This window comes from Carassius carassius, chromosome 23 (genome assembly GCF_963082965.1).
Source record: "Carassius carassius chromosome 23, fCarCar2.1, whole genome shotgun sequence".
Lineage (NCBI taxonomy): Eukaryota > Metazoa > Chordata > Actinopteri > Cypriniformes > Cyprinidae > Carassius > Carassius carassius.
Window position 1 is genome coordinate 21182307 of NC_081777.1, and position 25318 is coordinate 21207624.

At 38.0% G+C, this 25318-nt stretch overlaps 1 protein-coding gene across 4 annotated transcripts in view; it reads right to left on the minus strand.

Moving 5' to 3' along the window:
• Positions 1 to 25318, minus strand: part of LOC132101472 (N-terminal EF-hand calcium-binding protein 2-like) — a 99019-nt gene that overhangs the window by 39305 nt on the left and 34396 nt on the right. For all 4 annotated transcript variants that reach the window (XM_059506473.1, XM_059506471.1, XM_059506472.1 and 1 more), the window contains exons 3-5: positions 16418 to 16526; positions 11835 to 11860; positions 11436 to 11533 (exon numbers count right to left, since the gene is read on the minus strand). In XM_059506473.1, the coding sequence (XP_059362456.1) occupies positions 11436 to 11533; positions 11835 to 11860; positions 16418 to 16526 (233 nt within the window). The remainder of the gene's footprint in view (positions 1 to 11435; positions 11534 to 11834; positions 11861 to 16417; positions 16527 to 25318) is intronic.

Consider the following 25318-nt stretch of genomic DNA (forward strand, 5'->3'; position numbering starts at 1 on the left):
ACAGTGTCTGTCTCTCTTTCCATCTCATCCACTCAGATACACACAAACACATATCTACACATCCAGTGCAACATCTACTGGCCTTATGAAGAGCTGCTTTGTTGTTGTTGTTGTTTTGTTTGCACTCTCACCTAATTAATAATGTTTATTAGTTTGTAAAATACAAATGTGTGTTAACTGAACCAAAAGACAACAGGCTTGCATATTAAACATTCTGTCTGTCTCATTTTACATTCCATACTACAGGGGGTTTCAAACCTGTCAAATATGTATTTATGTATAAAGATAAACTTTAACTGCGTGAGAAAAACTTTAAGTGTAATTATAGCACAACCTGTTTCCAAAGTTGTAAAATAATTATTTATATTTTTAGTAGGTAAAGCCAAAATTACTGATTAAAATTATATGTTTAATTTAAGATATTATGTTTACCTTCTTTCTGGTACTGTAATAGAGTAATATAAAGTTATATAAACCTTTTTTTTATTTTTTATATATATAACTATTAGATTAGTCAATATGCTACTAAAGAAAAATAACTATTAAATTAGAGTAGTATAGAAAATATAGAATATTGATAAATATCAAAGCCTTACAAGGTAACAAAATATAAATTTAAAAAGAAAAGCAGATATTTAGGACAAAGTGGAGGAAGATAAATATGTCTTTATTTTTTCTTTGTTATTAAAAAAATAAGAACAAACATACACATAATATAAAACAAACAGAGCTTTATTTATCACAGTGCACAGTAAGTGTATTTAGCAGCAGTATATAAGAAATTGAATAAACAAATATAAAAATAAAACACTATACACTTCATTGTGTAAATTACAGATTAATTCTTATTAAAGCAACTGTATTAAAGTTCTTCAGTCAAGAGCAGTGAGTGAATTTTTTCTCTGTGTTTTGTTGTTTTATTAACATTAAAGAAATAAAAAAAAAGTAAATTCTGTAAAAAAATCTGTTTTTTTTTTCTCAAATCAAAGTCAATGGGCAAAGTCAAGCAACTGTTTTGTTACCCACTTTCTTCAAAATAACTTGAAGTAATTAATACAGGTTTAGGACAATATGAGTAAATGAGTATAACTTTGGGTGAACTATACGGCAGCTGGCAGGCATCTAGTATACTGGCAGCAGTTTACTTTCACTTTAGACATAACCAACAGTGTTTATTTGTAAACATTGTTTTTGACAGTATTCGCGCAATCAGACGCAAAAGCTAATTTGATTTAGCTTAGTCAAATATTTAAAGTCCTTGGCATAGAATCTTTAAAATATGTTAGAGAGTTTTACACACCAGTCTGTTATTGTGGCGACATTTCTGATACAGAGATTTTATAGTGATGTTACGAGATTTAACGAAATGAACTGTGATTGGTTGTTTGATACGTTGTTAAAACAGCCTCATGGGTGGGCCTTGGCCAATGATAGCTGCCATAGATTCCAGACCAAATCAAATTGTGAAACTCGTGTATTAAATAAATTCAATGCAAACAGACCGAAGAGTAAAAGAGTAATTTAAGTCTTTGGTTCTTTTAATTGTGATGATTTGGCTCACTTTTCATTTTTATCTCAACAAATAAGAATATGGTGACATGCCAATCAGCTAATCAATTTAAAACATCTGCAACGTTTCCTGAGCCTTCAAAATGGTTTTTTAGTTTGGTTCACTAGGCTACACAATCATGGGGAAGACTGCTGATCTGACAGTTGTCCAGAAGACAATCATTGACACCCTTCACAAGGACGGTAAGCCACAAATATTTATTGCCAAAGAAGCTGGCTGTTCACAGAGTGCTGTATCCAAGCATGTTAACAGAAAGTGGAAGGAAAAAGTGTGGAGAAAAAAAAAAAAGATGCACAACCAACCGAGAGAACCACAGCCTTATTAGGATTGTTAAGCGAAATCGATTCAAGAATTTGAGTGAAATTCACAAGGAATAAACTGAGGCTGGAGACAAGGCATCAAGAGCCACCACACACAGATGTGTCAAGGAATTGGGATACAGTTGTCATATTCCTCTTGTTAAGCCACTCCTGAGTCGTCTTACCTGGGCTAAGGAGAAGAAGAACTGTTGCCCAGTGGTCCAAAGTCCTCTTTTCAAATGAGAACAAGTTTTGTATTTCATTGGAAACCAAGGTCCTAGAGTCTGGAGGAAGGGTGGAGAAGCTCATAGCTCAAGTTGCTTGAAGTCCAGTGTTAAGTTTACACAGTCTGTAATGATTTGGGGAGCAATGTCATCTGCTGGTGTTGGTCCATTGGGTTTTTTGAAAACCAAAGTCCCTGCACCCGTTTACCAAGAAATTTTGGAGCACTTCATGCTTCCTTCTACTGACCAGCCTTTTGTAGATGCTGATTTCATTTTCCAGCAGGATTTGGCACCTGCCCACACTGCCAAAAGTACCAAAAGTTGGTTAAATGACCATGGTGTTGGTGTGCTTGACTGGCCAGCAAACTCACCAGATCTGAACCCCAGAGAGAATCAATGGGCTTTTGTCAAGAGGAAAATGAGAAACAAGAGACCAAACAATGCAGATGAGCTGAAGGCCACAGTCAAAAAAACCTGGGCTTCCATCCCACCTCAGCAGTGCCACAAACTGATCACCTCCATGTCACGCCGAATTGAGGCAGTTATTAAAGCAAAAGGAGCCCCCACCAAATATTGAGTACATGTACAGTAACTGAACATACTTTCCAGAAGGCCAACATTTAACTAAAAATGTTTTTTTTTATTGGTCTTATGAAGTATTATAATTTGTTGAGATAGTGAGTTGGTGGGTTTTTGTTAAATGTTAGCCTAAATCATCACAATTAAAGGATCCAAAGACTTAAACTACTTCAGTCTGTGTGCATTGAATTTATTTAATACACGAGTTTCACAATTTGAGTTGAATTACTGAAATAAATGAACTTTTCCATGACATTCTAATTTTGAGAAGCACCTGTAAATATGGATTATTTCATGTATTAAAAAAGTACTGTATGTATATATTTATGTATTTATTACTGTATGACGTTTACAATAATTTTGTGTACACCTCTGCATGTGCATTTATGTTTATTACTGTAATCACCATTATTTCCACTGTGGATATAAAAATATAACATTTTGGACAGTTGAAATGCATTAAAATGGATTGTTTAGATTTGGCTGAAATGATGCACTGGGCATGGTGATTTCTGATTAATAATTTAGCAGACCAATCAATGATTGTTTGATGGTATGCATATTCCTTTTAGTTTGCAGTTTATTTTTCTGTCCCAAAAATATAATGTCATTACCATAACTAGAACCATAAGTAGCTTACTGAAATGATTTTTGTCCGTGGAAACGAATCACTAAATCGTGCACACGATTTAGCCTACTTTTTTCATTGCATGTCATGTGCAGGGCTCCAAAAATTATATGTCCAATTGTATATCGAGAAGTAATCATTTTAAACTATTTGCAAATTCAATCTTTTTTGTATGCCCAACTGGTTGACAATGCAAAATATTTCATGTCTCATCACATACAGTTTGAAAATACATGAGTCACATGAATGGTACTATATTTTCAAAATGGCAACATTTGAGGAAAAGTGTAGAGAGATTTTCATTACTGGATATTACTTTAAGCTGTTTAACATATTTTAAAAAACTGTAAGAAATTAAAAGTTTTACCTCGCTCTATTTCAATGTTAAACCTGATGCTTTGTAGTGGAATTCGGCCAAACTTAATCTTTTTAACATTAACAAATGTCGCTTCATATATACAATACAACTTTTTAAACCTTTCTGACATAATAACAACAAGCAGAGCGTAATGCAGGGCCATCCTTTAGGGATGCAACCGGTGCGGTTGCACTGGGCCCCGTGCTTGAGGGGGCCGCGTTGCTCTCAGACCTTTTTCTTATTATTATTTCCCAGAAGTGGCTAATGAATCGTAAGTCTCACACATTCACAGAAAACAGCTTACTTCCTCGTTGAAAAATAAGGTGGAGACCATATATCTAAAACTGTTATCTTCTGACAGGATCAAGGATCTGGGGACTGAAATTATATATCTGATGTGGAGAAGTGATAAAATTTCGTATATCATAGTTTATGATTATTTATGGGTTAAGTTTCCTGTTCATGTGTGTAAATATAATTTTGGTTGACAGTTGCTGAGATGTTGAATTTTTAAACGTCAATAACTAGGGCCTGTAACTCAAACTCAACAGTGGCACAAGCAATTTGCCTTTTATCAAAATGCGAATCTAATGAAACAGAATACAGCATATTTTCCACTTTTGTATTAAATTCTGTATTTAGTTACAAAAACGTACCGTACTTCTTTAAAATCCTATAAACCCTTCATTGTTTCATTCAAATAATATTATCTCAATCATCAATGATTGTAATCACGATTAGCTTAAGGTTTTGTTGGTCTTCTTGGTTTTCTCAGAAACACCTTTTCTAAGAACCTGTCCTTCTATTATACAAACATATCAGGTAACACTTTAGAATAGGGAACACTTATTCACTATTTACCATGACTTTCCCCTCAATAAATTCCTAATTTGCTGCTTATTAATAGTTAGTTAGTTGTTAAATTTAGGTATTGGGTAGGATTAGGAATTAACCTGTGCTTAATTGCTACTAATAAATGGCTAATATTCTATTAATATGCATGCTAATAAGCAACTAGTTAAGAGACCCTAAAATAAAGTATTACCAAATATTACACCTCGGAATAGATAGTTGTCTTAAAAAAAAGGCTATTTCTACATAATTTTTATTACGGTGTACGGTAGGGGTGTAACGGTACGTAAAAATCACAGTTCGGTATGTACCTCAGTTTTAAAGTCACGGTTCGGTTCATTTTTGGTACAGTAAGGGAAAGAAATGCAAACATTAAACTGCAGGTTGTTTATTACTATAAACTTTTTTTAACAATTTGTTTACACTTTAAAAAAAATACTTTTTAATAAAATATATATAAAATAAAAAAAGAATAAGAAATAAAATACTGCTGCAAAGTTCTCCACTAAATAAAATACTCTCAGTCTCACACCAATATCATATAATAAAATATAATGAAAAATATAAATAAATAACTATGATTACAGTGCAGCATTACCAATCCCAGCTTGTAGGCCTGCTCATATTTAAAAAATATATATAACTTTTCCAAAGTGTAAAGTGCAGCATCAACAGTTTAAGTTTTTAGACCTGGTCAGATTTTGTTATTGCGTTGGACCGATCAGAATTAAGAGCAAAGGTCTGTTTAAATGCCGACGGGAGCTGCGTTTGAATTACGGTCCTAGAATCTTTTTCCTAGTTGTAGTGATGTTCACACTCGCGTGATGCCTTAGGCAGGTGACACACTGGCATATTGCACCTGTCAAACATAGTCTATTTTGCCGTCAATGCTGTTGACGGTGTCCTTTATCAGTAGGCTTTATATTTAGTTGGGTCACATGCAGTAATTTAGTAAAATAAAGATGGCGGCATCACGGAAAGTTATCAGGAAAGCCTCGTCCACGTTTAAATCATCCATGCTTTCAGATGGAGCAGCATTTATACACAGAGCCGTAGTTCACTGACAAGCTACACAAAATTTCATTCATAATCAATGCATGTACGTTATTGAAAAGCGCCACATTTAACAACGTTTTTACTCCAAACTCACTTCATAACATCAGTCGAGTGTTTTATATATATCCTTGTATAAGATGATGTGGCCTCTTACACAAAATAAGGTACGCAACATTTTATAGTATTCTAAGCAGTGATAAAGGCTGTCAATTAGCACTGCATTATTATATACTTTATTAGAATAAAAATTATCATAAGGTGAACTCAGATAAACCATATATTGTCGTAGTCATGTGTTTATTAGTCATGTTGAATCAGTGAAAGTTAATCCTCTGTTTATTCAGCTGCAGCGATTTGTTCTTTAGGGCATATTTGGGAGTTTCAGTGCAAGAGCGTCTTCTGGCCTATTTACAACTAATCACAGAACCGTGCTTCTCTGAAAGATACATATAACAATCACAGCTTCTGCCTAATTGTGATTTATCACCTTTGTGATTTAATTTCGATTAATTGTGCAGCCCTAGACTTAAGTTGCATTGTTCAAAGTTCCTGTAGTACTGTAGCACAGCCGTGCTTACCTGTTTATTTTTAATTAAGGTGGACTAGATTAAACTGCAATACAAAATTGAGTTTGCCAGGTGCATACAACATTTATAACAGGTTTTCATGAAAGTGTTTGTCAGTTTGTCTGTTTGACAATCCCATTTTGCACTGCAGCCAAAAAAACTGAAGTGAGATAAACTGAGAAATGTTTCTTTTTAGGTAAAACAGATGTTGCCAAAGTTTTCCTTTGGGGACATCATTTGAAGTTGGAAAAAGGTAATAAATTACAATATATCACAAAATATCGCAATATATTTAAAATCACAATAATATTGTATTGTTACACAAGTATCATGACAATATCGTGAGGCCTCTGGTGATTCCCACCCCTACTGTTCACAATGCATTGTAAGTCACTTTGGATAAAAGTGTCTGCTAAATGAATAAATGTAAATGTAAATAATTACTGTCTAAGGCATGCACAAAAAGGCTTGACTGTGTTGTATTAGTAGTTAGTATTGTGTTGTAGCCACGTTCAAGACACTTTGTCATTCTTTCTTCCTACAAGAAACAGTTAGAAAGGAAAACACTGGATGTTTCTAAAAAAGTTTATATAAAAAAGGATTATAATTTACAATTTGCGTCAATAAATTTTTTTCTCCTTGTCCTTAAAATCTATCTACTTACAGTTATTATTTCGTTAACTTAATATTGTCCTTCTAGACAGGCTCATCTTACCCAAGTTTCCATATTTAAATTTTACATTATATGTACAGAAGCTAGAGATCAAACAATCATATCCAGTATCATTCTCGTGACATAAACGCTTGACTCCAAGTAAAGTATAAAAACAGGGCTCTTTCTGGAACTTCAGAAAATCTTCCTCTGAGATTCTGAAGGCAACCAAGGTGAGTTTTGCCACAGATACTTAAAGTATCTTTGTCTTTAAAATACATTGACAATCTACAATGTGCAGTATACAGGTGCATCTCAATAAATTAGAATGTCATGGAAAAGTTCATTTATTTCAGTAATTCAACTTAAATTGTGAAACTTGTGTACTAAATAAATTCAATGCACACAGACTTAAGTAGTTTAAGTCTTTGGATCTTTTAATTGTGATGATTTAGGCTCACATTTAACAAAAACCCACCAATTCACTTTCTCAACAAATTAGAATACTTAATAACACCAATAAAAATTTTTAGTTAAATGTTGGCCTTCTGGAAAATATGTTCAGTTACTGTACATGTACTGAATACTTGGTAGGGGCTCCTTTTACTTTAATAACTGCCTCAACTCGGCGTGGCATGGAGGTGATCAGTTTGTGGCACTGCTGAGGTGGTATGGAAGCCCAGGTTCCCTTTCAGTCGGTCACTCTCGACGCCACGTCGGTGACCGACGAATATGGAATATCTCTTTGATAGACCAAACTACTTTGAGTGTAAACTAAACGAGCCAATGCACATTGGCATGCAATTATTGCATCCAGCTGCTGCTGATCACTGCGTGAGTATAAGAAGGCAGCAGGTGCAATGCATTCCAGCTTTTCGCTTTGGAGCCGAGCGTTAGTATCGCTCTGCTCAACTGTGTCTGCTGTGAACTACGAGTTCAGCACGCTCTCGGAAGCTTCGTGTGTTGGCGAGACGGCGCTTCAGCGGTGGTCGTTCCTGTGTCGAGTCCTTATAAGGATGCCGTTTCACCTGTGCGTTTCTGGGTGCGGTCGTTACCTGGCAACGGGTGATGGTCACGATCGCTGCCTCACGTGCCTGGGCGTCGAGCATGCTGAGGTGGCTTTCGTGGACGAGTCATGTTCTCACTGCGGGAATATGACCATCTCGGAGCTGCGAACCGTTGCCGCGGCCGCGATCTGACTTCTGCCAGTAGGGGGGCCACGTACAACGGGCATGCAGTCTCAGGGGTTTGGATGGGCCCGCAGCTGCAGTGGCACATCAATTGCCTAGAGTTGTTAGCAGCACACCTTGCCTTCAACCATCTCAAAGGTCTCTTATGAGGCAAGCATGTGCTGGTCTGAATGGACAACACTGCGACCGTTGCGTACATCAACCGACAAGGTGGTCTGCGCTCTCGTCGCATGTCGCAACTCGCCTGCCACCTCCTCCTTTGGAGTCAGAAGGTACTGAGTTCACTTCGTGCCGTTCACATTCCAGGCCTGCTCATTCGTACAGCTGACGAGCTGTCTCGAGCAATGCTCCTGGGAGAATGGCGACTCACTGCCAGTTGTTCTACTCCCTGACCGAGGGAACTCTCGGCATGGACGTAGTGGCACACAGTTGGCCGCGGGACCTACGCAAGTAGGCATTTCCCCCAGTGAGCCTTCTCGCACAGACACTGTGCAAAGTCCAGCAGGACGAGGAGCAAGTCTTGCTAGTAGTGCCGTATTGGCCCACGTGGACCTGGTTCCCCGAACTAGTGCTCCTTGTGACAGCCCCTCCTTGGCCAATTCCTCTGAGGAAGGATCTACTGACTCAGAGATGGGGCACCATTTGGCACCCACGTCCAGACCTTTGGAAACTCCATGTCTGGTCCCTGGATGGGACGCGGAGGTTCTAGGTGACCTACCCCAAGAGGTAGCGAACACCATCACTTCGGCAAGAGCACCGTCTATGAGACACGCTTACACCTTGAAGTGGAACCTGTTCATCGAGTGGTGTTCTTCTCGCCGAGAATACCCCCGAAGATGCCCGATTGCGGGCGTGCTGTCCTTCCTGCAGCAAGGGCTGTCTCCCTCCACCCTCAAAGTCCAGGTTGCTGCTATTGCTGCGTACCATGACCCTGTGAATGGGAAGTCTTTGGGTAAGCATGACCTCATCATCAGGTTCCTTAGAGGGGCTAGGAGGTTAAATCCTTCCCGGCCCCCCTGTACACCCTCTTGGGACCTGTCTCTAGTGCTTAAATCACTACAGCAGGGCCCATTCGAGCCTTTGCATTCAGTTGAGCTAAAGTTCCTTTCATTGAAAACTCTGCTCCTGCTTGCACTGGCCTCCATCAAGAGGGTAGGGGACCTGCATGCATTTTCGGTCGACGATTTGTGCCTAGAGTTCGGGCCGGGTGTCTCCCAGGTAATCCTGACGCCCCGGCCTGGCTACGTGCCCAAGGTTCCCACTACACCCTTCAAAGACCGAGTGGTGAACCTGCAAGCGCTGCCCCTGGAGGAGGCAGACCCAGCCCTGGCTTTGCTTTGTCCCGTCCGAGCATTAAGGTGCTACGTAGACCGGACACAAAGCTTCAGGACCTCAGACCAGCTCTTTGTCTGTTACGGAGGCCGGCAGAAAGGGAGTGCCGTCTCTAAGCAGAGGATGACCTACTGGATTGTGGATGCCATAACCCTGGCTTATCAGGCTCAGGATGTGCCCTGCCCATTGCGAGCTCACTCAAGTAGAAGTGTTCCATCCTCCTGGGCGCTGGCTCGTGGCGCCTCACTGACAGATATTTGTAGAGCTGCGGGCTGGGCGACCCCTAACACGTTCACTAGGTTCTATAGCCTTCGTGTAGAGTCGGTATCCTCCTGTGTTCTCACCTCAAACGGGTAGTGGCACTGAGAGGCCCCGGTTAGTGTCGGCTTGCTTAAACTGCTCCAGAGTGTCTGTACTGTAGACCCTGTTGAGATCCTCCATCACCCTAAGCAGCTGGACGCGGCGGAACGTCCGGCACCAGGCCTTCATGATGTATCTGTGAGAACCATGGAAGGGTGGGTTCCCTATTGAGACCTAAGCGGTACTCGTATGTTTATAGTCCATGGCATAGCCTTAGAGCCCGTGTTTCCCCGGCAGACTTCTGCCTTCCCAAGAGGGTTTTTAATCACCTCAAATTTCTCTGTATACTCCTAAACGGATGCTATATGTGTATTTGCCTCCGAGACCTCCTTCGGGAAGGATGGGGCTTCCGCAGCGTCCCGGATTGATATTTTATAACTGAAACTTTATATAATGCATTTCACAATGTAACCTTCTTTCATTTTTACTTTGAGGTATAAACAGGCTTCTGTATGACAGGCCAATGACAAAGTCCAAATCAGAAGTGAGGATCCCTACATTATGAAGCGACGAGAATACTTTTTGTACACGAAGAAAACAAAAAAAAAGGACTTTATACAAAAATGTGTCTCCTCTGTGTCTCTCTGCATCGCCGTAATGCCATTTTGGAGAATATCTATGAACACAAACTGTGTATGGTATTGTGTCAGCTGCTACACAAAGATACGTTTTCTACATGTACAGTATTTACGCTTTGATTTGAACGAAAACAGCACATCCGTGCAGCGCGGCTGACACAGAAGAGTGTACACTGCTTGTGTCAGCTCATATTCTCCAAAATGGCGCTACGATGAATTGAAATTGAAAAGAAACAACAGAGAAAAAATATAAAAAAGATTAAAGGAGAATTCAAAGACAAAATTATGCACTCAACACTTACAGTTGTGAGTGGCTTTGTTAACAAAGCACCAGAAATGCAAATGTAGGGGTGGTGAAGAATCACAGGGTGTTATAATTTGCTTTCTGAAATCAATGTAGGTTTGTTTGCAATCAGCCAACCGCATTAAAACACAAGTGTTGGTCTATAAGCAGGTTTTGGATCCCAGAAACCATCACTGTGAATCTTATGTGTGCACAGATACAACAAACAATAATAACTGTACCCCAAATGGCCTATATTTTAACTCAGTTCGTATCGGGCAAGATATTTTATTACCATCACTCAGCCAGGTATTTAAGAACTCTAACTTGCAATATTAAAAAGGTGGGGAGTGTGAAATACAAGGGGCAGGGAGGAATACACTCAAAGACTCATACAAGAAGAGCTGAAGGAAAAAGAACATAGAGCGTTTGGGTTTTTACGTCTTCTATAAAACAGATTACACACTCAGTTAGAAGTTGAAAGAAAGAGAGTGGCACATATTTGGGATGGCCACAGTTCAATAATCTGCAGTGCTGTCTATCTGAGCACCAGCTTGCTAATAAGAAGAAAACCACAAACAGAATATGCAAGCCAAGCTTTGAAATGGAAGGTTATATTTAGACGAGTAGGAGAGACTGCAATAACTTGCTCACACTCCTCTCTCAATATCTGTTCCTCATCTGAGGAAAGATTTACTGTACTATGCTTATAGGAGATGGCTTTCTGTTTTAGATACATATGATTCAAGCTATAATTCAGGAGCTGATGCCAAGCAAAACCAGCGCTGTTTAAATGGAAATGTGCGTGTCTTTAAAAATCTGAATCCATGTTATTGGACCTTGAATTGACAAATGCAGAAGGTCATTGAAGCAGAGACACTTTAATTTTTAGTTTTTGGCACACTAACCTTTTTGGTGAAGTCCATGGCTTTGAGAATGGCCAGATTGAGTGTCTCTAGGGAGGCCAGAACACCTTCATATTCCCCCATGTGGTTGGCAAAGTAGTCTGACGAACAGAGAAATGAGGCAGAACAAAACTATGCATTTCTCCAAACTCACAAACCATACAGAAGACTGAAAACATAGACAAATTTAATTGTCAACAAAAATGACCCAAAAATACTTTAAATACTTTATAAATTGTTACACTATCCATTGACATTGATATTAAAACTGAAAGTATACACATAGAGTAGGTTCACATATTGTCTACACTTAATTACCAAATCTATTCAAATAAAAATATTTGTTCGTGAAGAAAATTTTATTCTTTGCCACTCTTAACATACCAACATACTGATACTCACCGCATAGTTCCTTGGTGTCAACATTACTAACACATCGCAGGAAAAGGGAAGCATACAGAAAAACAGAATAGAAGAAGCAGAAGAAGAAAGAGATAAGAAACAAGGGAAGACCTAACACAAATCAAACATTACAGGTGCATCTAAATAAATAAGAATGTTGTCAACTCAAATTGTGAAACTTGTGTATTGAATAAATTCAATGCACACAGACTGAAGTAGTTTAATTCTTTGGTTCTTTTAATTGTGATGATTTTGGCTCACATTTAACAAAAACCCTCAAAATCTCAACCAATTAGAACATGCCAATCAGCTAATCTACTCAAAACACCTGCAAAGGTTTCCTGAGCCTTCAAAATGGTCTCTCAGTTTGGTTCACTAGGCTACACAATCATGGGGAAGACTGCTGATCTGACAGTTGTCCAGAAGACAATCATTGACCCCCCTTAACAAGGAGGATAAGCCACAAACATTCATTGCCAAAGAAGCTGACTGTTCACAGAGTGCTGTATCCAAGCATGTTAACAGAAAGTTGAGTGGAAGAAAAAAGTGTGGAAGAAAAAGATGCACAATCAAACCGAGAGAACCGCAGCCTTATGAGGATTGTCAAGCAAAATCAATTAAAAAATTTGAGCGAACTTCACAAGGAATGGACTGAGGCTGGACTCAACAACGTCAGAGGCATCTTACCTGGGCTAAGGAGAAGAAGAACTGGACTGTTGCAAAGTCCTCTTTTCAGATGAGAGTAAGTTATGTATTTCATTTGGAAACCAGGGTCCTAGAGTCTGGATGAAGGGTGGGAGGAAGGGTGAAGAAGCTCATAGCCCAAGTTGTTTGAAGTCCAGTGTTAAGTTTCCACAGTCTGTGCAATGTGCAATGTCATCTGCTGGTCTTGGTCCATTGTGTTTTTTGAAAACCAAAGTCACTGCACCCATTTACCAAGAAATTTTGGAGCACTTCATGTTTCTCCTTCTGCTTTTTGAAGATGCTGATTTCATTTTTCAGCATGATTTGGCACCTACCCACACTGACAAAAGCACTAAAAGTTAGTTAAATGAACATGGTGTTGGTGTGCTTGACTGGCCAGCAAACTCACCAGATCTGAACCCCAGAGAGAATCTATGGGCTATTGTCAAATGGAAAATGAAAAACAAGAGACCAAACAATGCAGATGAGCTGAAGGCCACAGTCAAAGAAACCTGAGCTTCCATCCCACCTCAGCAGTGCCACAAACTGATCACCTCCATGTCACGCCGAATTGAGGCAGTTATTAAAGCAAAAGGAGGCCCTACCAAATATTGAGTACATGTACAGTAACTGAACATACTTTCCAGAAGGCCAACAATTCACTAAAAATGTTTTTTTTTATTGGTCTTATGAAGTATTATAATTTGTTGAGATAGTGAGTTGGTGGGTTTTTGTTAAATGTTAGCCTAAATCATCACAATTAAAAGATCCAAAGACTTAAACTACTTCAGTCTGTGTGCATTGAATTTATTTAATACACGAGTTTCACAATTTGAGTTGAATTACTGAAATAAATGAACTTTTCCATGACATTCTAATTCATTGAGAAGCACCTGTATGGCAATGAGATGCAGTGTCTCGTTCCCTCGTTTTTTACTAATCACACATAAACATTGCTTTCTCAAAAAACACATTCATGTACATAGATGCTGCTCACATATTCTTGTAGCCAAGTGTGTGCTGATTACAGTGTTATCAGACTTTAGCCATTAATTTGTTTATAAGCAACTGAAAAAGCACAAATGTCAGAGCATGTCAAAACCTCAGACCCCAGAAGGTTAACTAAAGTGTTACAAAATATGACATTTTGTTATTTATACTGAAGCCAGACTTAGTTGGATATGAATAATCTTATCTTTTAGGTTGCATTTAGTTAGTTGCATTTAGTTCTAAACAAAAACAAAAAGGAGAAATAATCAATTGAGACAAAGCATTTGACATTTAAAATTATTTAATAGACTAGATTATTTAAAAATAGGCCATACATTCCAACAAAAGTGTACTCATACAGGGCACTACTAGACAAAAACAAAGAAGAGGAAAAAGAAAAGAGACAAGCTGCATATTCTTTTTCTACTGCCTGGCTGTTACCCTTTCTGAGCTTCATCCTATCCTCTTTCTATCTTATTCTTGCTCTTGGACTTTTCATCTCTCACTTCTATATTTTTTTTCTCTCTTGGTAAAATGGAAGTGCCATCGGCAAAGGGAAGCACAAAAAAAGATATAAAGTATGACATGTACAGGTGTAGGGTGGGAACTGAGAGTGAACACGGCTAACAATCCTCTCTCCTTTCACTGGTACTGAGCTCTTGATGCCTGGCCTGTCAAATAAAGAGTATGTCCATGCACCTCAGCAGAGGACAGAAGAGATGGGAAGGCTGAATGTCATGAGTCTCTCTCTTTGCTAGGGGCTGATCTCATTCATACCCATTAGCACTGTGCTAGATCAGCTAGTGATCAGATTCATCAGTGTGATTATTTTCCATCCAATATGTTAATAAAAGGATATCAAAACTTAGTCTCACTGTGAATGATTCATCTATGCATGTTATAAAAAAAAATGTCTTTGCAATTTTTAATAAAAATAATAATAGCTAATTCTTCGCCTCAAATGACTTTTCTGATGTCACTTAGGCTGCAAATGCTATTAGATCATGTTAAACAATAGCTATAAAAGCACTGTTTAACAAACTTGAATTCAGTCTGGCTTCATTCTGATATGTAACAATTTTCATAAATTGATCCTCAGTGAATAAAATTCATTTTGTTTTTGCTCAATGTCACGCATCTCTTAAAAATCTGTCAAATTATAGAGGAAAATGATTTACAAACAGAGATTAACAATGATTTAATATACAGATATGAAAAGCATGATTTTGACCAATGAGATTTCATAGTAGGGCTAATCCTGTTGGTCATCACGGTCTCAAATGGTAAGAACAACAAAAATCAGATTTCCATCATAGTCGCACCTGTTAAGAATGATGTAAAAGTGTGTGTGAATGTCAGCATGATATTCAGATGAGTGGAAGACAAAAGATGAGAGGCTCATGTTTCATTTCAAATCCACAACATAAGTGTAAATGAGAAACAAGTACAAAAAGGGGACATGCATAAAGCTCTCATTTTTCTCCTTCCATTCGATCTTCACCACCTCAGTCTCTCTCCGCACCCCCCACCCAAGTGTCTTTCCAGCCCTCCCCCATCTCATCATCTAGCCCTCTTGTCTCCATCCTTTCCTCTGCACCAGTCCTTATGGGCTCTGGTGGTTCATTATTTAGAGAGAAGGCAATGTTGGACCTGCAGAGCAGTGACCGCATCCTAGTAGCTGCAGACTTCTCCTTTTTTACATAATTCATTCTGAAATGTGATTAAAGACAACACATACACAAACTGGAGCTGCTCTGCCTTCAGAGACAAGCTCACACACACCTATACACACAAACATCAAGAAATAGGGTGCGTCAGACACAAAGAACAGAAAGAGAAAGAGATCTGGTAGTAGAATGCTTTAGATGAGACAGATGTAGTCATGATGAAACTTTCCAAACACAAAACTTTAAGAGAGACTGAAAGAGAAAGCTAGTAATCCAATGTTATGTGACTAGAAGCAAATATATAAGCAAGTCTAAAGGGTCTATACCTATTAATGTTCACCTCATCCCTTTATTATCCCTCATCAGTCACTGTCTTTCCCCTTTTCCCCTTTTCTTACAATCCATTATCCTTCATTATGTCCACCAGAGAAGAAATTTGTCCTATTTTTCTGCCTGGTTCTTGAGAAACTATTACATATAATCAGGGGATCTGAAGGTCTTGGTTATATGCTACGGGTACTCTTATGTCCCAGGGAGTGATTTTTATCACACAGAACCAGACTTTTAATCTGAAATGTACATTTCTATCATAAAATTATTATTGTCAAATAATTAAGATAAAAAATTATTCTGAAAGTATGCTAAAATTATAATATGCAGAAGTATTTGGTATATCGTTTGTGTGGGAAAATACTGTATTGTGTTAAATGTATTATGAATCATACAATATATTATTAATAAATACATTATATTTACTTAAAACAAACATTGTTTATAATGATCTGTTTTTATGTTTATTACATTTAAATATATTTTTATTTTATAATATTTTGTGTAATTTCCGGACATGCTGTAATTTTATACATTTTTTACAAATATTGTGAAAATATTTTTTTTATTAATTACTTGAAAATACACAAAAAGCTACCTATGAAATTTGCCTTATCAAAAAGCAGACTAATTAAATAAATTAGAGACAGTGTGAGAAGTTAGAATTTATTTTCTGAAACCACACAGGGCCAAATCTGATGAAACAGTTACAGTGCTTTGCACAGCAGCTTACATGAGGTGAAGCTTGTGCCCTAGGCGAAATCACCTCATCCATGCTTCGCCACTGACTAGATTCTCATGTAGAGAAATGGATAATACTAAATGTCATATTGTTTCCTATTTTCATTGCCCCTCTGTCCTGTATTGTGATTCATTGGATGTGTATTCAGCGCTGTGTGTCTGTAGAATCACCTGGTTTTATCAGAGTCAATGGTGTGAAACAGTTTTTCTAGCTCCTCTTCATTCAGAGTCCCATCAGAGAAGAAGGCCTGGAACTCATCAAGGGAGAGCTTTCCATCATCTGCAGGAGGAAACAGATTTTAGCTGCAAGCCTTTAGTACGGTGTATCAGCATCATGGGTATTTCTAACGCATTTCTGTAACTACAACTTATCAGGCAGATACAATTAGTATAATCTAAAATGAAAATACACCTGTATATGTGGGTTCCATACACTAACATGGGTCTTGTTCCCTAATAACTACATGTAAACAAAGCATTCGTACAAATATGGACAGAAAATGTATGGGTTTAGGTGCTTAGACATAAATTTATTCTTAACCCTCATTCTAATGTTTATGAATCCGGATTATTCTTAAAGAGGGAACAAGAGCCCACGGTTAGTAATTAACATGGTATATGTGTCTATACTAGGGGTGTAACGGTACGTGTATTCGTACCGGACCGTTTCGGTACAGGGCTTTCGGTACGGTGCACGTGTGTACCGAATGACCGAATGCAATATTTTGTTTTGTGGAACATGGGTACATTTTCATGTTTCCAAACGAACATATTAAGTGGCGGAAGTCTCCGCGTTCAGCGCAAATGCCGCCCTGCAGCTGATTCTAAGGTGACACACTGGCTGCGTGGCGTTTCTGCTGCGTGTCAGATGCGTGACGGCTGCTTCGCATTTTCTGTGTCTTTACACACCAGAATCGTGCCTGATGCGGTGCTGGCGCGCTGCTGCTACTGTAGGTGACATAGAGGGAGACCGCCGACAGACCAGGATCTTGTCTTCACGACAACAATATCTATACTAAATGTTGAGCATAAATATAAAGCCTACTGATAAAGGACACCTGTTGACGGCAAAATAGACTATGTTTGACAGGTGCAATATGCCAGTGTGTCACCTGCCTAAGGTTTTCAAAAGGCATCACGCGAGTGTGAACATCACTACTACTAGGAAAAAAACGATTGTAATTCAAACGCAGCTCCCGTCGGCATTTAAACAGACCTTTGCTCTTAATTCCGATTGGGCCAACGTAATAACGAAATCTGAGCAGGTCTAAAAACTGAAACGGTTGATGCTGCACTTTACAATTTGGAAAAGTTATATATATTTTTTAAATATGAGCAGCCCTACAAGCTGGGATTGGTAATGCTGCACTGTAATCATAGTTATTTATTTATATTTTCATTATATTTTATTATATGATATTGAGACTGAGAGTATTTTATTTAGTGGAGAACTTTGCAGCAGTATTTTATTTCTTGCATTTCTTTCCCTTACTGTACCGAAAATGAACTGAACCGTGACTTTAAAACCGAGGTACGTACCGAACCGTGATTTTTGTGTACCATTACACCCCTAGTCTATGCCATCACTATCTATAGATTTTCTGCACAGTCTCTTCTGTTTATCCCTTTGTCACTCTTTGCAAGCATATGCTTATTTGAGATATTTAAAAAAAAACGTGTGACGTTCTTAATGCAGAATTGACACATCAGTCATTTTTATTACTCTGTATTTATTTTAGGATCATTTAGTTATTCAATTTCCAATACACACATAAGGGGTCGGTAAGATTTTGTAAGCATTTTTTTTTAAATAAGTCTTATGCACTCCAATGCTGCTTTTATTTTGATCAAAAATACAGTAAAACATGAATGAAATTTATAATTTAAAATTACTTTATTTCAATAAATTTTAAAAAGTAGTTTACTACTGTTACGGCAAAGTTGAATTTTCTGCAGCTGAAGTGTCACATGATCCTTTATTAAATCATAAAATGCTGATTTGCTGCTCAAGAAATATTGCTTATTATTATCAGTGCTGTTTTATATTTTTGTGGAAACTGTGAAACATTTTTTCAGGATTGTTCCAGGATTGTTTGATCGAGGAAGTTCAAAAGAAATCCAAAGGCAAATAGAAATCTTTTGTAGTACATTTTTATTACTGTCACTTTTGATCAATTTAACATGTCTCTGCTACATAAAAGTATTAATAAAAATAAAAATTAAAATCTTACTGACTTTTTTTAAAGCATCACCACTGATGAGAGACAGGAGGCTACCAGGAAAATATACTGAAAAGGTTGGTGAGAAAAGGGGGATGTTAAGAGTCTCAGCTGAGTCAATGCTGGGAGAAATGAAATATTCATCACCCTGGATTCGTCCTTGAAGTTAGACCTGCGCTTATTGGACAAAGTAGAGCCGAAATACAATATGTAAGTAAGTGCAGCCAATCAGTGGCTCCAAAGATTGTATTGGATTGTAGTTTCTAAATCCAAAAGCTTTTACTGGAAATGAGAACCACTTATGGCTTGTCAGTGCAGTTCTACACCTCCAACACATGGCCATGTATTTATAAATGACCTTTATCTATTCTTCTCTATAGAAAAACACCCTAACATATCTGTGCATTTGTGTTTTTCTTTCTCTAGCTCCATAAAGTCCTCATCCTTTCTTTGTCATGGTTAGAAAGTGAAGGTAGGAAGGGAAGCAAAATCAAAAGCAGATCTTTCTCTGAACCATAGCTTACATATGAAGTGTGTGTTTCTGTCTTTTCCCGTGTCTATGCAAGGCTGAGGAGCACGGGGAACCCAGCCCTTAATTAGGCAGTGACCCACTTTTCTTCTCTTTTCCTCAGGAAGGAGTGCTTGCTTAGAAAACAGACATTTTCTTGCCCAACTTCAGCACTTTTGCTCTAGTGACAGCTGATGCGTAACAGTAACATTACCTCTGTAATATATCTTAATGAGTCAATAAACCTCCCTGTACTGGGTTAAGTTGACAAATTAATCTTATATGAACAGCATTTTATGTTGATGATCATTGCCTGCATGATGCTGGTTGTAAAGAATGATTTTTATCTTCTTGCAGAGCTACAATATTTAGGAGAGCGAAAGGTCCTGCTGTGCAATTACCTGGAAATTGCTGTACTTACCTAAACTGCAGGTGGGCTACTGTAATGCTGCTTGATGGACAGAAATGGTTTATCTTCCAAATAATGTGAATGTTCTTTCAGTGGGATTTTAAAGTGCAATGTCTCATTTGACACAGTAAGAGTGTCATGACAATGACAGCTTTTCATTCACTCAGAACCAAAGCCTTAAAACCAAAGCTTATTTGAAACTTAACACTACTCTTTTAATTTCACTGGAAATGAATATATACATTGCTGTTTAAAAGTTTGGGGTCAGTAAGAATTTGTTATGTTTTCAAAGTCTCTTATGAGTAATACTGTGAAACATTATATTACACAATTTAAAATATAACTGTTATACATTTTAGTTTATTTTAAAATGTAATTTTCTTCTGTGATGGCAAAGCTACATTCTCTGCAGCTATTTCTCCAGTCTACAGTTTCATATGATCCTTTAGAAACTTTCTATTATTATTATAAATATTTTTCAGGATCCTTTGATTAATATAAAGTTTAAAAGAACATAATTGAAATAAAAATCTTTTGTAACATATATATAGATTACACTGTGAAACTATATATATTGTATTAAATAAATTCAGTGCACACAGACTGAAGTATTTTAAGTCTTTGATTCTTTTAATTGTGATGATTTTGGCTCACATTTAAAGGTGCTCTAAGTGATGCCACACATTTTTTTAGGCCAAAACATTTTTTGTCACATCCAGCAAACATCTCCTCACTATCCGCTAGCTGCTTGTCCCCTGAACACACTGTAAAAAAATGGGGTCTCTCTAGACACCACAGGCTCCACAAACAACAAGAAAAACAAACTGGGCTCACCCGCACCACAAAACATAACAAACTATTCCAGCCAATAACCGACAAGACAGATTTGGGGGTGGGGTTTGGGGGGTTAGTGCACGGATGAGGAGGAGGGGGGGTCTAGCTAGCCTCCATATTGTTTGACAACAATTTGAACATCAACAAGAAGTTACGACTCCCGGCATGGCTTAGAGAACCTTTAACAAAAACCCATCTCAACAAATTAGAATACTTCATAAGACCAATAAAAAAAACATTTTTAGTGAATTGTTGGCCTTCTGGAAAGTATGTTCATTTACACTACATGTACTCAATACTTGGTAGAGTCTCCTTTTGCTTTAATAACTGCCTCAATACGGCGTGGCATGGAGGTGATCAGTTTGTGGCACTGTTGAGGTGGTATGGAAGCTCAGGTTTCTTTGACTGTGGCCTTCAGCTCATCTGCATTTTTGGTCTCTTGTTTTTCATTTTCCTCTCTGACAATACCCCATAGATTCTCTATGAGGTTCAGGTCTGGTGAGTTTGCTGGCCAGTCAAGCACACCAACACCATGGTCATTCAACCAACTTTTGGTACTTTTGGCAGTGCGGGCAGGTGCCAAATCATGGTGGAAAATTAAATCAGCATCCACAAAAGGCTGGTCAGTAGAAGGAAGCATGAAGTGCTCCAAAATTTCTTGGTAAATGGGTGCAATGACTTTGGTTTTCAAAAAACACAATGGACCAACACCAGCAGATGACATTGCACCCTAAATCATCACAGACTGTGGAAACTTAACACTGGACTTCAAGCAACTTGGGCTATGAGCTTCTCCACCCTCCCTCCAGACTCTAGGACCTTGGTTTCCAAATAAAATACAAAACTTGCTCTCATCTGAAAAGGTAAGAAGCGTCTGACGTTGTCCGTGGTTCAGGAGTGGCATAACAAGAGTAATACGACAACAGTAGCCAAATTCCTTGACACGTCTGTATGTGGTGGCTTTTGATGCCTTGACCCCAGCTTCAGTCCATTCATTGAAGTTCACTCAAATTCTTGAATCAATTTTGCTTGACAATCCTCATAAGGCTGCGGTTCTCTCGGTTGGTTGTACATCTTTTTCTTCCACACTCTTTTCTTCCACTCAACTTTCTGTTAACATGCTTGGATACAGCACTTTGTGAACAGTCAGCTTCTTTGGCAATGAATGTTTGTGGCTTACCCTCCTTTTGAAGGGTGTCAATGATTGTCTTCTGGACAACTGTCAGATCAGCAGTCTTCCCCATGATTGTGTAGCCTAGTGAACCAAACTGAGAGACCATTTTGAAGGCTCAGGAAACCTTTGCAGGTGTTTTAAGTTGATTAGCTGATAGGCATGTCACCATTTCACAATATTTACCATATTCTAATTTTAATGAATTGATGGGTTTTTGTTAAATGTGAGCCAAAATCATCACAATTAAAAGAACTTAAGACTTAAACTACTTCAGTCTGTGCACTGAATTTATTTAATACACGAGTTTCACAATTTGAGTTGAATTACTGAAATAAATGAACTTTTTTTAATGACATTCTAATTTATCGAAATTCACCTGTATGTGACACTGGACCACAAAACCAGTCTTAAGTAGCACGGGTATATTTGTAGCAATAGCCAACAATACATTGTATGGGTCAAAATTACATAATTTTCATTCATGCCAAAATTAATTAGGATATTTAGTAATGATCATGTTAAATTAAGATACTTTTGAAGTTTCCTACCATAATTATATAAAAACTTAATTTTTGATTAGTAATATGCATTGCTAAGAATTTAATTCAGACAACTTTAAAGACGATTTTTCTCAATATTTAGATTTTTTGAACCCTCAGATTCCAGATTTTCAAATAGTTGTATCTCAGCCAAATATTGACCTATCCTAAGAAACCATACATAAGAGGAAAGCTTTTTTAATATACATAAATCTCAATAAAAAGACCTCTATGACTGGTTTTGTGGGCCAGGCACACACACACACACACACACACACACACACACACACACATGTTTGTTTTTGTGAAAAGTGTGTTCATCCCATAGGTGTAATGGTTTTTATACTGTACAAACTGTATATTCTATGACCCTACACTAACCCTACACCTAACCCTAACCCTCACAGGAAACTTTGTGCATTTTTACTTTCTCAAAAAAACTCATTCTGTATGATTTATAAGCATTTTGAAAAATGGGGACATGGGTTATGTCCTCATAAGTCACCCTCTCCTTGTAATACCTGTGTCATACCCATGTCATTATACAGAGTTGTGTCCTGATATGTCACAAAAACAAGAACACACACACACACACACACACACACACACACACACACACACACACACACATATATATAGACAGTAAAAAAATTTACACTAACTATTGACCACTGTTACAGAACACTGGGCAAGGCAAACATGTTGCCTCTACAGTATATGCCTCTGTCTGCAGTGTAAAGGAATGGATTGAACTTCATGTAATGATGACCCTATATAATGTTCTTTCTGTTCATATTTTCTCTGTCACCATTATATTCTCCAGAGATGCAGACTTTGGCACATAATCACTCCAGTTGTAGTAGGAATGTAGACTGTAAAAAAGAATACAGCACAATCTGTTACTCTAATGCTGCTTGATTGACAGAAATGCTTCATCCTTCTAGATAACATATGGGTATTTCAGTACGACTAAAGAGTGCAAAGTTTAATTTGGTGGTGAGAAAAACAAACCGGCATCTCGATTGTTGCTCTGCCTCGGGAGCAGGATAAGGGACTGATGAGACTGGTTTTGAGAGGTGGAAATGGACCAAGAGGTGAAGTTTAGTTAATGTGTGTAGGAAGGCAAGAGTCTGCAGGGACTGCACACTGTCACAGACCTCCCTACTTCCTATGAAAAAGAGGCAATTAGCACTTTTCACAACCAGTGGCCCCAGCACATCTTAGCACCTCCTTACAAACACGTCTCTTCCCATCTCTCACAACTCAAGCCACATTTCGGGGGAGAACTGGGGTATATGTTGCCATGGTAACCAAAAGAACAGGAGCAAACCTCTGGTATCTGAGATGTCTTGATCGTACATACGCTCACTCTCATTTTTTTCTCTTTCATTGTGTTTATCTCCTATGATCCACATTAGCGTGGTTGACATGTGGTTGACTTCTGTAATCATATTAAAATGAATTACAATTAAATTAAACTAAATTTACTTAATAGAATTATAGCAAATACAATAAAAATCTATAATTATTTTGATTTTGGCACTGATAAAATGCTGCTATTAAAATTATCTATATTTTTTCTACATAAATGGAAAATAAGTCACTAAAAAATAAAATCAGACATATTAATTTTCATTTGCCAAAGCTCACTTTGTCATTGCAACTCTGTCCATGGTTTTAAACAACCTCCATCTAAAAAAAAAAATCACCAAAATCATCACATATATTGTGACCCTAGTGTAATGATGCTGGAAATTGTAGAGATTCTGATGCAGAAGACTGTATAAATCTGAACTGCCCAGCCCCCCTCTCCACTACCAAAACAGTAATAAACGCAAAAGCTAAACTAATATGAAAGTCGCACACTCCCTCTGGCCCGTCCCAAAGACACCACTCTGAGAGTAATGATGGATGAACAGTAAAAGAGCCTTTCGCAGGCCTGTCAGTTTCTCTTGCTCAGTAACATCGATCAGCATGGAAAAAAGCTGGCCCTACCTCCCTGTTGCACTGAATGCCTTTCAAAGCATCATTTAATCTATCTGCCTTCAGATTGCCTGTCTGTCTGCCTGTCTGAGGTGGACACCGGTACCTTTGAAGTCTGTTGGGATTTGATTCAGCCATATGTCCGAACAGTGGGATGGCAACCTGAGAGGATCCATAAGCACATGCCAAACATTTACTCAACTCATCCTCCCTCTTTCATATGTCTCCAGCACTGACATGTTTTACTAACAGTGTAACTGTGCACAGTGAGCCAAACTACAAATAGGTGTTACTGAGACTGTACGACATGCTCAGGCTCTCGGGCGGCATCCTACTGTACTAAAGAGAAGAAAGAAGAAAACAATCTCACTGAGCAAACTCAAATGAGCAGAATGTGAAACCTGGCATTACAACAACAAAATTTACAAGGTTGTGTTACAGATGTCATCATTTCTTTCACATATAAAAACAATAGTGGAGAATAGGAATATTGTATTTCTTTCAGTTTATGCCCCTTGTACTCCTGACCCTACTTTTTTCTCTGTTTTGTCAACCCATCTCTTGAAGTTTTCCGATTTTGAAATTGTAAATGTCACATATCCTAGATAGGTCTGGACCAAAGGAATCACACTCTCAAACTTTTTGTTCTGACAGACTTCGGCAATGTGTAACCTCATGCTCATTGGTGGATAGTTGGCGTTTATTAAATCCTTCTGCTAAGTCTTTCAGCTTTTTCTCTGCTCCTCATAAATCCTTTTGGGAAATAGACTATATTTTAATTTCTACTTCTTTATCTTCAGCAGTTCATGATGCCGATATCTGTTCCTTATTTTTGTCGGCTCATGATGGAAATTTGTGCACATTATCATTGATCCCATGGCCATCTCGTGCCACTCAATTTCATATGTCTCTTTCCTTCAGAAAAACCGACACAAAAAGATCACAGCTCCAGAATCTGACTAGAGATAATCAACGTTGTTTCTCAGACAATACACTCAGCAAAATCATGGCGGTTAGGTCAGAATTACTATTTTCAAGGAAGTAGACATGCCACCTTTAAGCTCTTAGATTACGTAACAGTGAAAAGTTTGCTAATATTTCAGCAACGAAAACCTCTAACCTCTATACTTCTACTGATGGTGACCCTGACCTCTTTTGCATCTTTTCTGTCCAAGCTTGATTTACCTAGGCTGTCAGATGCGGATTCGGATTACAGTACCTGGCTGAACCGATCATTCTTCAGGAGCAGGAGTCAGCAATATTGCTTTGTTTGCAGATGATATCTAAATGTTTTTGGAGAAGCCGTCACGTTCTATTTCTCATGTTTTGAATTTATTTGACCATTTTGGATCTCTCTCTGGGTTTAAAATTAATTGGGAGTAAATCATGTTACTTCCCCTCAATTC